This window comes from Macaca thibetana, chromosome 14 (genome assembly GCF_024542745.1).
Source record: "Macaca thibetana thibetana isolate TM-01 chromosome 14, ASM2454274v1, whole genome shotgun sequence".
In the NCBI taxonomy this organism is placed as follows: Eukaryota; Metazoa; Chordata; class Mammalia; order Primates; family Cercopithecidae; genus Macaca; species Macaca thibetana.
Genome location: NC_065591.1, coordinates 47,076,615 through 47,089,979, shown reverse-complemented (window position 1 = coordinate 47,089,979; position 13,365 = coordinate 47,076,615). Strand labels below are relative to the sequence as shown.

General features: G+C 43.9%; 1 protein-coding gene across 1 annotated transcript; it reads left to right on the top strand.

Annotated features, from left to right (window-relative positions):
* The first annotated feature begins 1,745 nt into the window (after nucleotides 1-1,745).
* On the top strand, nucleotides 1,746-12,937 carry LDHA (lactate dehydrogenase A). Its single transcript, XM_050755451.1, has 8 exons — nucleotides 1,746-2,080; nucleotides 2,293-2,442; nucleotides 4,854-4,971; nucleotides 6,265-6,438; nucleotides 7,915-8,088; nucleotides 8,772-8,889; nucleotides 10,656-10,779; nucleotides 12,210-12,937. The coding sequence occupies exons 1-8, from the start codon at nucleotides 2,018-2,020 to the stop codon at nucleotides 12,372-12,374; spliced, it is 1,086 nt and encodes a 361-aa protein (XP_050611408.1). The 5' UTR covers nucleotides 1,746-2,017; the 3' UTR covers nucleotides 12,375-12,937.
* Nucleotides 12,938-13,365: the final 428 nt, after the last annotated feature.

The window sequence follows — 13,365 nt, the reverse complement described above, 5'->3', positions numbered from 1 at the left end:
CTCTGCTTTTGCTCTAAGCGGGAACCATGGCTTCTGGCCGTGCTGGGGAACCGAGGAGGTGGCCACACCCAACCAGGGGTTGAAAGCCAGGGTGGATGCGGAACAACGAGATGATAGGCCTTAAGGGTGGGGCATGCGGCTGGGCTCGAAATCGGCGGGCAGTGTAAAACTCGAGGTCCAGTTCCCGGAGCCCATAGAGCCAAAAAAGCCTCAGCTTGTCCGGGGCGGGTTCTTGGAAGCCGGAAAGCGGCTGAGAACCACGCGGCTTGCATTTTTCTCTTGGGACGCTCGAGAGGTGGGCTCCGTGAGGGCAGCTGCTGCCTGCAGATTATAGGGAGCACTTTGCGCATTTATTAAGGAACTACTGATGTATCTCGGGCTGCGTTAAGCACAGCGCATGCAAAGATGAAGCAGGCAGCATGCCAGCCCTCCCGCACCTCACGACGTTCAGTTGAGTAGGATCCGCCGGTACCAACTCTTTAACAACTGGGGAGACCTAAAGGTAGGAGACAGTCAGGGATCTCCAAGTTCCCAGTGAGTAGGCGGCAGAGGTGAGGAGTAGAACTCGTTTTTGCCTGTCTCTCGCCGCTAGACGCACCCTTCCCTCACCCCATGCCCTCCCACCTCCGCCCCTACATTGAAGGTAGCATTGGATCCCGGGGCCGTTAGTGAAGCTAGCAGGTGTCCGCAGGAACTCCCTTCCCCCTGCCAGGCTAGAAACCTTACAAGGCTGTCTAGAAATAGCAGTGATTTGTAAGGAGAGACCCGACTCCAGCTTGGTGGCTCTGGGCTGCCTGCCTAGAGGTCCTCTCGGGTTTTTGCCCTTTGGAGTGGTGTCAAAACTAGACGTGATAGGCCGGGCGCGGTGGCTCAAGCCTGTAATCCCAGCACTTTGGGAGGCCGAGACGGGCAGATCACGAGGTCAGGAGATCGAGACCATCCTGGCTAACACGGTGAAACCCCGTCTCTACTAAAAATACAAAAAACTAGCCGGGCGAGGTGGTGGGCGCCTGTAGTCCCAGCTACTCAGGAGGCTGAGGCAGGAGAATGGCGCAAAAACCCGGGAGGCGGAGCTTGCAGTGAGCTGAGATCCGGCCACTGCACTCCAGCCCGGGCGACAGAGCCAGACTCCGTCTCAAAAAAAAAAAAAAACTAGACGTGATACTTTGGGGATGCAGCCTGTGATATTCCTTCCAGCGAATGCAGTGCAGGGTTGGATTAACACGGTAGAAAGAATTCGAGGGTTCCATCAAGTAGCTATTAACTCTAGGGCTGCAGGCCTCAGGTCCTCTGCAGCTATTTCTACACTCCCTGTACTCAAACAATTTCTTCATATTGGGCCTGACAGGCCTTTGCAACAAGGATCACGGTAGAAGCCACACCGTGCGCCTCCCTCTGGGTTGGTTAACAGGCCCTGGTTTCTAGTATTGAGATTTAAAGTCTGGCGCTGACTGCGCGCCAGGCCTGGGAGGCTGCCAGCTAGGCTTCACGTTGCTCGCGTCTGCTTCGGGGCATTCATTAGGTCTGAAGTCTGAATCCCAGCTCCTCCTGTCTCACCCACTGAGCTGGATAGCTCCAGATTGCCTCTGCTTGCGGGCGGGGCTTCTCAGGCCGCTGCCGTCTGGCCAGTTGCCCGCTTCCCAATGGCCGGAGGCCGCTAGGGTAATCGGCTTCGCCCCCGCGCTCTGTAATGCGCATGCGCACGCACACAAGTTTCCAGGGCCCGCCCATCTTCCGGATTTGGGCGGGGCGTAAAAGCAGGGCGGTCTGAAGCCGCAGCTATTAGTCTGATTTCCGCCCACCTTTCCGAGCTAGGAGAACCACAAAGCGCGCACGCGCGCGGATCACCGCACGCTTCAGTGCCTTGGGCTCGAGCTTTGTGGCAGTTAGTGGCTTTTCTGCACATACCTCTGGTTTTTACTTGAAGCCTGGCTGTGTCCTTGCTGTAGGAGCAGGAGTGGCTCAAAGTGATCTTGTCTGAGGAAAGGCCAGCCCCACTTGGGGTTAATAAACCGCGATGGGTGAGCCCTCAGGAGGCTATACTTACACCCAAACGTCGATATTCCTTTTCCACGCTAAGGTATGGGCCTTCACTCTTCACCGACCCTGTCATTAGGCCTTTCAACTCTCTTTTGGCAATCATTAGGTTTTTTTCCCCTCCCTTTTTAGTCATCTCTTGTGATTTTATAGTGGCAAATACCCCCGAAGGAAGTAAAATAGCTTTAAAAAAAATCTCTGGGTTAACAAACACTAAAGAGGATGTAGTGACACTAAGTGTTTTTCCCCCTATAGATTCCTTTTGGTTCCAAGCCCAATATGGCAACTCTCAAGGATCAGCTGATTCATAATCTTCTAAAGGAAGAACAGACTCCCCAGAATAAGATTACAGTTGTTGGGGTTGGTGCTGTTGGCATGGCCTGTGCCATCAGTATCTTAATGAAGGTAAGTGAGAATCTACCACACTGGAAGCCCATACCTTGACCCCGTCCTCTGCCCCCACTCCCACCCCTAGAATTGTATTATTATGTTTCATATAACAATATTTAGATTTATGCACTCATTCAGATAACTTTCTGTGAAACAAAGTTTGGAAATATGATGATACACCAAAAGTGTATCTGAAACTAAAAACAATCAAAGGTCATCAGGCTGGAGACCCAGTTCCTAAAATTCATTATTCTGTATTAACATGCATGGATTGACTACCAATGAAAAGGAAGGGTCCATGACTTTAAATGAGCCAAAATTCTTTTAAAGTGATTTTTGAATTCAAAATGACACATATGGTAAAATTATATGGGAAATCTTAAGTTCTACCCAAACCTCATTACCCCTGTGCCTTAGGTAGCAATTTTGTTATCAATTATGGAACTAAAATTTAATTAGAAAAAAGAGAAATTGTGAGTAAAGCACTCCTTATTACACTATTGAAACCTGATTTATATTTAAAAGAAATTGAGGCAGCTTACAACGTGAAAATGTCTGAGGCCGGGCGCGGTGGCTTACGCCTGTAATCCCAGTACTTTAGGAGGAGGCCGAGGTGGGCAGATCACGAGGTCAGGAGAAGGAGACCATCCTGACTAACATGATGAAAGCCCATCTCTACTAAAAATACAAAAATTAGCCGGGTGTGCTGGCACACGCCTATAGTCCCAGCTACTTGGGAGGCTGAGGCAGGAGAATTGCTTGAACATGGGAGGTGGAGGTTGCAGTGAGCCAAGATAGCACTACTGTACTCCAGTCTGGGTGACAGTGAGACTCCATTTCAAAAAAATAAATAAAAATCTGAAGTTCAGATGTGGAGTTTCTAATACAAATGAATTCTGGGTTCTGAATAGAAATGGATTCAAGTGAGAAGGGACTAAAGGCAGAAATGAGCTATGAAAAGGCCTTGTAACAACACGGGTGACTCTACATATGTTCTTAGGAAAGGCCACATAATACACAAACTTTTATTCCTTACCCACTTGATGAGAAATTGATGCTGTTTTCCTCACACCTACAAACCGCCTATGGATTTTCTCTGTGATGGCCTCTGGCTCAGGTGTGGGTAAGAAAAGTAACTGCCACTCATTATATTGTAGATGATTTAGGGGTAGATCTGCAGCTCGAATAACTTTTTTGGTAATGATAGACCACATCCATTTGTATTAAAGCTGTTATTGGTGCTCCTGGCCTGAAATGCACCTATTAACTTTTAGAGTTGCAACTATAAGGATATTTTTTGCCAATATTATACACTGCGCAAACCTTTTTATCCATAACTGTTAGTATTGGTTCATATATGGAATCAACCAGGGAATAGTTCAGATTCCATCTCTGAAAGATGGGTGGAAATCAGACTTTTTAACTTATTTTTTGAGACGGAATCTTGCTTTGTTGCCCTGGCTGGAGTGCAGTGGCACGATCTTGGCTCACTTCACCTCCTGGGTTCAAGCAATTCTCCTGTCTTAGCCTCCCGGGTAGCTGGGACTACAGGTGCCCACCAACACACTCAGCTAATTTTTGTAATTTTAGTAGAGATAGAGAGCTAGGCCTTCACCATATTGGCCAGGCTGGCCTTTTTTTTTTTTTTCTGAGATGGAGTCTCACCCTGTCGCCCAGGCTGGAGTTCAGTGGCACTAACTTGACTCGCTGCAGGCTCCGCTGACTGGGTTCATGCCTTTCTCCTGTCTCACCTGCCGGCCACCATGCCCGGCTAATTTTTTGTATTTTTAGTAGAGATGGGGGTTTCACCGTGTTAGCCAAGATGGTCTTAATCTACTGACCTCGTGATCTGCCTGCCTTGGCCTCCCAAAGTGATGGGATTACAGGCGTGAGCCACCGCGCCTGGCCTGGCCAGGCTGGTCTTGAACTCCTGACCTCAAGTGATCCGCCCGCCTTGGCCTCCCAAAGTGTTGGGATTACAGATGTGAGTCACTATGCCCAGCCAGAATATTTACTGATTTCAAGTCTTGATACTGGTCAATATCACCTAGTTAAATGAATAACAACCTAACATTGGTGTGTAGGATGGAATTTGAGAGAGTAGATAGAGCAGTTTTATATAATTGAAAGTTACTCTAGCAACTGCCAATCCAGTGTTCTGCTTCCACATCTACAGTGGTGGAACTCCTATAGAGCTTGCTTCAGTGGGGAGACAGGGCTGGAGAGAGGGTCAATGCTATCTACGTATGGAGTAATCTGTAAGTCAGCTTTTGAAATGGGGTGCCCTCTACTTTGAAGTATATCTGGATACTGTACTAATAAAGTAACAGAACTCTCCTACGCCAGAAATACAGAAATTTTTCATGCTCCTCTTAAAATCTAGATGTGGCAATTTTCCATTTAACTAAATATTTTATGTCTTTTAGGACTTGGCAGATGAACTTGCTCTTGTTGATGTCATCGAAGACAAATTGAAGGGAGAGATGATGGATCTCCAACATGGCAGCCTTTTCCTTAGAACACCAAAGATTGTCTCTGGGAAAGGTTGATTTCAACAAGTTTATATTATAATCCATGCGACTTAAATTCTTTTTTCAGATGGTCTCTCTTTGTTGCTTAGGGTAGAGTGCAGTTGCACAATTATGGCTCACTGCAGCCTCGAACCCTGGGCTCAAGCAATCCTCCTTCCACTTCATTACCCCCTCCCCCTCACAAAGAAGCTGGGACTCTAGGGCATGCTACCATGCCCAGCTAATTTTTTTTACTTTTTGTAGAAATGGGGTCTCACTGTGTTGCCCAGGCCTGTCTTGAACCACTGGGTTCAAGTGATCCTCCCTCATTAGCCTTCGAAAGTACTGGGATTGCAGGTGTGAACCACTGTGCCCAGACTTAGACTTAAATGCTTTATCAGGCTTGAAATCCTAGCTCTTTGAAGATTTTGTTTTAAATGCAGGGTACAAGAGCCTGGGAAAGATTTCACTTGGGTGACTGTGAATATCAAAGTTTCAATTTCCAGTAAATGGTTTAAAATAGAAATCCAATTTGTCCATGCTATGGAAACCACCTGAATTAGAATGTAATGAGTAAAGCTTAAACCTTAGGTCTGTATTTAACCACATTGTGTTACTTTCTTGTCCCCACATCCTTTCACAGGCGGAACACAAAGCTGAGAATAGGGTAAATAAATGAGCCTGTTCAGCCAGTATTCTTGACTTGACCCTTTCACTCTTAACAGCACCAGTCAAGAAACCTGAATGTGACCCCAAATAGTGTCTACTTTTGTACCTGAAAATCACTGGCCACCTCGCTAATGGGCAACTCCCTTCATTGCTGGCTTAACTTTATTGTGCCATAGGGTATCTAGAAGCAAAATATGCTTGTTAAGTGTAAAACTGTCTCTGCTTAGAAACAAGTCCCCCTACCACCACCACCACCACCACCACCACACATACACACACACACACACACACACACACACAAATTGCCTGTTCCTGGACTGATAGGACACGAGTTAAGTAAAAACAGGAGTATGGAAAAGTGTGAACGTTGAGCTTAGGTAACAAAAATTTTGAGGATATGTAAAAAATTAATAGGAGAATCAAATAATAAACTTGATTCCCTCCACCTCCCCCTAATTGCAGTTACATAACGTTACAACTTGACTAAAACTAGAATACAAGGAAGATATTGACATGCTCTTCCTCCATTTAAGAAATCATAATGATAAAACTCTAAAAACAACAAGAAAGGTCTGTGGGGCACTTATGTAACAACTTTTTGCTGCTTAGGTAAAATTTATTCTAAAGGCCTTAATCTGGTCATTTCCCTTTTCTCTAGACTATAGTGTAACTGCAAACTCCAAGCTGGTCATTATCACGGCTGGGGCACGTCAACAAGAGGGAGAAAGCCGTCTTAATTTGGTCCAGCGTAACGTGAACATCTTTAAATTCATCGTTCCTAATGTTGTAAAATACAGCCCGAACTGCAAGTTGCTTATTGTTTCAAATCCAGGTGAGCCTTTTAACTGCGTAACAATTGACAAGCTGTAGTAAAACTGATAGTATATGATATGTGTGTATATATATATCTATTTTAATATTTTAAAAATATATATGTTGAGACGGAGTTTCGCTCTTGTAGCCCAGGTTGGAGTGCAGTGGCGCAATCTCGGCTCACTGCAACCTCTGCCTCCTGGAGTCAAGTGATTCTCTTGCCTCAGCCTCTCAAGTAGCTGGGATTACATGCGCCTGCCACCACGCATGGCTAATTTTTTATATTTTTAGTAGAGACAGGGTTTCACAGTGTTGGCCAGGCTAGTTTTGAACTCCTGGCCTCAAGCAGTCCACCTGTCTCGGACTTCCAAAGTGCTAGGATTACAGGCATGAGCCACTGTGCCCAGCCACGCATGTTTATTGATTCGTTTATTTTTCATGTTTCACTTCCCTTCTAAGGAGATTTGTGCTTTTTGGTTTTTTTTTAATAATTAATTTTAAAACATTAAAGAGAATACAATGCCTTTAAATGTAGTTGGAGCTTAAAATTACCTGCCTAAGATCTTGGATAAGGGATAAGTTTGTGAATAACTGCTATTCTCTTTTTTTTTTTTTTTTTTTTTTTTTTTTTGAGACAGTCTCACTTTGTAGCCCAGGCTGGAGTACAGTGGTTTGATCTTGGCTCACTGCAACCTCTGCCTCCTGGGTTCAAGCAATTCTCCTGCTTCAGCCTCCCAAGTAGCTGGGATTACAGGCACGTGCCACCATGCTCGGCTAATTTTTATAGTTTTAGTAGAGACGGGGTTTCACCATGTTGCCCAGGCTGGTCTCAAATTCCTGAGCTCAGGTGATCCATCTGCCTCGGCCTCCCAAAGTATTAGGATTACAGGTGTGAGCCACCGTGCTCGGGCCCATAATTGTCTCTTAGTTGATACACAGTTTATTTTCATAAAACTGTTACTATACTTTTTTTTGAGACCATGTCTCACTCTGCCACCCAAGCTGGAGGGCAATGGGATGATCATGGCAGCTTTGACCTACTAGGCTCAAGTGATCCTCCTTCCTCAGCCTCTTAAGTAGCTAGGACTGCAGGTGTGCACCAATATGCCTGGCTAGTTTTTTTAAGGTTTTTTGTAGAGATGGGGTTTTGCTCTGTTGCCCAAGCTGGTCTTGAACTGCTGGCCTCAGGCAGTCCTCCCACCTCAGCCTCCCAAAGTGTTGGGATTACAGGTGTGAGCTCTCATGCCCAGCCAAAACTATACTTTTTGAATACTAATGGACTTGATATACATAGTATAGAGGCTTAAAAAATATTAACAAAATTATGGGTTAGCCATGATCAATATCAAGATCCATACAAAGCCATATATCTGGAGTAGCCTATCATTATCTAACAATCACCTAGTATCTGCTTAACTATTTTCTTCATAGTAAGGATATCTTTTTGTGTATGGGGAGGGATAATGGGTGACTTTTATTTTCTCCTTTTTCATAGTGGATATCTTGACCTACGTGGCTTGGAAGATAAGTGGTTTTCCCAAAAACCGTGTTATTGGAAGTGGTTGCAATCTGGATTCAGCCAGATTCCGTTACCTGATGGGGGAAAGACTGGGAGTTCACCCATTAAGCTGTCATGGGTGGGTCCTTGGGGAACATGGAGATTCCAGTGGTAAGCATAAGTTATTTTCTTTTTGTTTTTGAAAAGATTATATAAAAAGTCGATGAACATTGTTATTATTCAATTAGAGCCTAATCAAATATCCATTCAGTAGGATAGAATGGTTTCCTGAAAACTAGTATTTTATATAATTATATGTTAAGAATTGTTAAGATTGTTGCCATTTTATATGGCATTTTATGGCGAGGGGGATGGGGAATGAAATTTCTCTTCTTACCGTGGATATCTTAAGACTATAGTTCTTAGGATGACTTCAGTCATTTAATATCACAGCTGTTTATACTTGACTTGTACTGCCTGGCCCTGAAAATGTCAGCAAATCCAAATGGAGTGCGCAAAAGCTATATTATTATCACAGTTGAAAAATGTTACGATTTGGTTCTGTATGCTAAGAAAACCCCCCTTATGTTCTCATACTATCTTTATATTTCAAATATACGTGGGTTAAACATTTCAATTGGCCAGAGAAACAGGTTAGAATACAGTGAAAATTCTTAGTTTTATATAACGTAAGTAAATGAAAATCTAATCTAAAAATGAGTAATGACTACTTTAGTAGTCTTGACCATCTACCAAAATTGAGTATTCCTCCTCCGAAGATAAGAGAAAAATGAATCATAATTACTAATCTGTTGGTACATGAAAATAGATGTAGTCTGTACTGTTTCTTTTAGTGCCTGTATGGAGTGGAATGAATGTTGCTGGTGTCTCCCTGAAGACTCTGCACCCAGATTTAGGGACTGATAAAGATAAGGAACAGTGGAAAGAGGTTCACAAGCAGGTGGTTGAGAGGTAATCTTTTAATTTGGCAACACAGAATATGAACATTTACTGTTTTTATTTAAAAGTTTAAAATTGTAATAGCATTTGCATTTGAGAACTTTTTGTTAGAGAGATAACTTGAGGGTTTTTTTTTTTTTTTTCTGAGACAAAATCTCGCTCTTTCGCACAGGCTGGAGTGCAGTGGCGCAATCTTGGCTCACTGCGACCTCCACCTCCCAGGTTCAGGCGATTCTCCTGCCTCAGCCTCCTGAGTAGCTGGGACTACAGGCATGTGCCACCACACCCGGCTAATTTTTTGTATTTTTAGTAGAGATGGGGTTTCACCATGTTAGCCAGGATGGTCTTGATCTCCTGACCTCGTGATCTGCTTGCCTCAGCCTCCCAAAGTGCTGGGATTACAAGTGTGAACCACCATACCTTTTTTTTTTTTTTTTTTGAGACAGCATCTCACTCTTGCCCAGGCTTGAGTAAAGTGGTACCATCTCTGCTCACTGCAACCTATGCCTCCTGGGTTCAAGTGATTCTCCTGCCTCAGCCTCCCAAGTAGTTGGGACTACAGGCGTTCACCACTATGCCCAGCTAATTTTTGTATTTTTAGTAGAGACGGGGTTTCACCATGTTGGCCAGGCTGGTCTCAAATTCCTGACCTCAGGTGATCTGCCCGCCCTAGCCTCCCAAAGTGCAGGGATTACACACATGAGCCACCTTACCTGGCTGAGAAAACTTGTTTTCTTAAGCTTTGTTAAGATCATACTATAAAAACATTCTTTAAAAAAAAAAAGAATGGGCCTCACCTTGCAAGGCCCAGGCCCCAGGGCCCTAGGATCACTTGAGCTCAGGAGTTCAAGACTGGCCTGGGCAACAGGGTAAAACCCTGTCTCTGCAATAAATACAACAGTTAGCCAGGCGTGGTGGTGAACACCTGTGGTCTTAGCTACTCAAGGGGCTGAGGCAGGAGGATCGCCTGAGCCTGGGAGGTCAAGGCTGCAGTGAAGCGAGATCCTGCCACTGCACTCCAGCCTGCTAGCCTGGGTGACAGAGTGAGAGCCTGTCTCAAAAGAAAAAAAAATTATTGAAATAGGGAAGCTTTCAACTTGGTGGCATTATTTATCTTTGTGGTCCTGTATGGACCTCAGGTCTATAGAATTAAGAAACGAATCATAATCTTTAGTTCATGACGTATTCTCATGATTGGTCAAGTAAGGCCCTCTTGTTTGTATTTGTTTAATTAAATAAAACCTGTGAACCCACCACCCAGCTCAAGAAAGAAACACTGATGATATCTGTCAAATAACATTGTTGAATCAGAATTTAGTATTCCGCTGGTGTTTGGAAATAAGTGGATTCTGTGTTCTTTCCCCCAGCTATCCCTCTGTCCCCCTCACGCTCCCACTTGACATAATCTTGAGTTATGAATGCTATGCTGTCTTGGATTTCTTTTTAAAATTCAATATTATATTTTTAAGAATTATCCCCTTTTTTTGTACAAGTAGCTATAGTTTATTTTTTGATACCTGTGTAATATCCCATTGTATCAGTATACCATGATTTATCCATTCTTCTGTTGGAGGACATTGGAAAGACTGTCATGTTTTTGCTGTTACTCACAGTACTGTTAATGAACATCCCTAGCGTACATGTGCGAGAGTTATTCTTGGTATAATGCAACATTTTGGCATTATTTACTGTAAAACATGTGTTAATGAAAACTTTGTTTTTCTTTCTTTCTCCCACCCTGCTTTTTCTGCCCTGACCTATGGTTTCCTACCCTCCAGTGCTTATGAGGTGATCAAACTCAAAGGCTACACATCCTGGGCCATTGGACTCTCTGTAGCAGATTTGGCAGAGAGTATAATGAAGAATCTTAGGCGAGTGCACCCAGTTTCCACCATGATTAAGGTAGGTCTGTGTAGTGATACACTGTATTTGAATGCTTTTTCCTGGCCTTTTACAAAGATTCTTCTGAGAAAGATTAATATAAGTCTTCCATTACTGACTAAAGTGAAATAAATTAATGGACCCACAGCTTTCCTTTTTTGAAAGAAATGGTTGAGCTTTAGGATTAATGTCCACTAGGTCTGTTCAACACATAGATACTTGATAATTTGACTACAAAGAAGTCTCATTCAATTATGCTGATGAGGTAGGTGGAAGACTGTAAAAGAAATAAACTATTTTTCCATTGGGGAAAATAGAAATTATATTCAAGTTAGCATTCTGTTACTATTTTTAATGACTTTATTTTATATTATTCATTAAGTCATAACTGAAAACCTGGAAAGGAATTTCTCCCTATCAAAGTTTTTTATTTTTTTGAGACAGTCTTCTTCTGTCACCCAGGCTGGAGAGTAGTGGCCAATCAATTTTTGTATTTTTAGTAAAGACGGAGTTTCACCATATTGGCCAGGCTGGTCTCGAACTCCTGACCTTGTGATCCACCTGCCTTGGCCTCCCAAAATGCTGGGATTACAGGCGTGAGCCACTGCACCCTGCCTCAAGTTGTATTTTAAAATCTTCATAATTAGGCCACATGCAGTGACTCACAGCTGTAATGCCAGCACTTTTGGAAGGCCAAGGGCAGGAGAATCGCTTGAGCCCAGGTGTTTGAGACCACCCTAGGCAGTATAGTGAGACTTTGTCTCTATTTAAAAAAAAAAAAAAAAAGGGCCGGGTGCAGCAGCTGATGCCTGTAATCCCAGCACTTTGGGAGGCCAAGGGGTGGATCACCTGAGGTCAGTAGTTCAAGACCAGCCTGACCAACATGGTGAAAACCTGTCTCTACTAAAAATACAAAATTAGCTGGGCGTGGTAGCTCAAGCCTGTAATCCCAGCTACTTGGGAGGCCGAGGCAGGAGAATCACTTGAACCCAGGAGGTGGAGGTTGCAGTGAGCTGAGATCGCACCACTGCCCTCCAGCCTGGGCAACAAGAGCATAACTCCATCCAAAAAAAAAGCGGCTAGGCTCTGGCTTATGCCTGCAATCCCAGCACTTTGGGAGGCCAAGAGGTGGATCACCTGAGGTCAAGAGTTTGAGACCAGCCTGGCCAACATGGTGAAACCCCATCTCTACTAAAAATACAAAAATTAGCCAAGTGTGGTGGTGCATGCCTGTAGTCCCAGAAGGCTGAAGCAGGAGAATCACTTGAACCCTGGAGGTGGAGGTTGCGGTGAGCTGAGATTGTGCCACTGCACTCCAGCCTGGGTGACAGAGCGAGACTCTGCCTCAAAAAAAAAAAAAAAAAGCTTTAAAATGATAGAGGCTGTAAGTCTTGAGAAACCGTAGAATGCATAGATAAAATGTAAGATTTGTTTTTTCATTTCATCTTCAGGGTCTCTATGGAATAAAGGATGATGTCTTCCTCAGTGTTCCTTGCATTTTGGGACAGAATGGAATCTCAGACCTTGTGAAGGTGACTCTGACTCCTGAGGAAGAGGCCCGTTTGAAGAAGAGTGCAGATACACTTTGGGGGATCCAAAAAGAGCTGCAATTTTAAAGTCTTCTGATGTCATAGCATTTCACTGTCTAGGCTACAACAGGATTCTAGTTGGAGGTTGTGCATGTTGTCCTTTTTATCTGATCTGTGATTAAAACAGTAATATTTTAAGATGGACTGGGAAAAGCATTAACTCCTGAAGTTAGAAATAGGAATGGTTTGTGAAATCCACAGCTATATCCTGATGCTAGATGGTATTAATCTTGTGTAGTCCTAAACTGGTTAGTGTGAAATAGTTCTGACGCACCACTGCCAATTCTGTACATGCTGCATTTGCCCCTTGAGCCAGGTGGATGTTTACTGTGTGTTTTATAATTTCCTGGCTCCTTCACTGAACATGCCTAGTCCAACATTTTTTCCCAGTCAGTCACATCCTGGGATCCAGTGTATAAATCCAATATCGTATGTCTTGTGCATAATTGTTCCAAAGGAGCTTATTTTGTGAACTATATATATCAGTAGTGTACATTACCACATAACATAAAAAGATCTACATATAAACAATACAACCAACTATCCAAGTGTTATACCAACTAAAAACCCCAATAAACCTTGAACAGTGACTACTTTGGTTAATTCATTATATTAAGATATAGTCATAAAGCTACTAGTTATTATATTGGAAATGTTAGGCTATTCTTGGGCAACCCTGCAACAATTTTTTCTTTTTTTTTTTTTCTTTTTTTTGAGACGGAGTCTCGCTCTGTCGCCCAGGCTGGAGTGCAGTGGCCGGATCTCAGCTCACTGCAAGCTCCGCCTCCCGGGTTCACGCCATTCTCCGGCCTCAGCCTCCCGAGTAGCTGGGACTACAGGCGCCCACCACCTCGCCTGGCTAGTTTTTTGTATTTCTTAATAGAGACGGGGTTTCACCGTGTTAGCCAGGATGGTCTCGATCTCCTGACCTCGTGATCCGCCCGTCTCGGCCTCGCAAAGTGCTGGGATTACAGGCTTGAGCCACCAGGCCCGGCAACAATTTTTTTTTTTTTTTTTT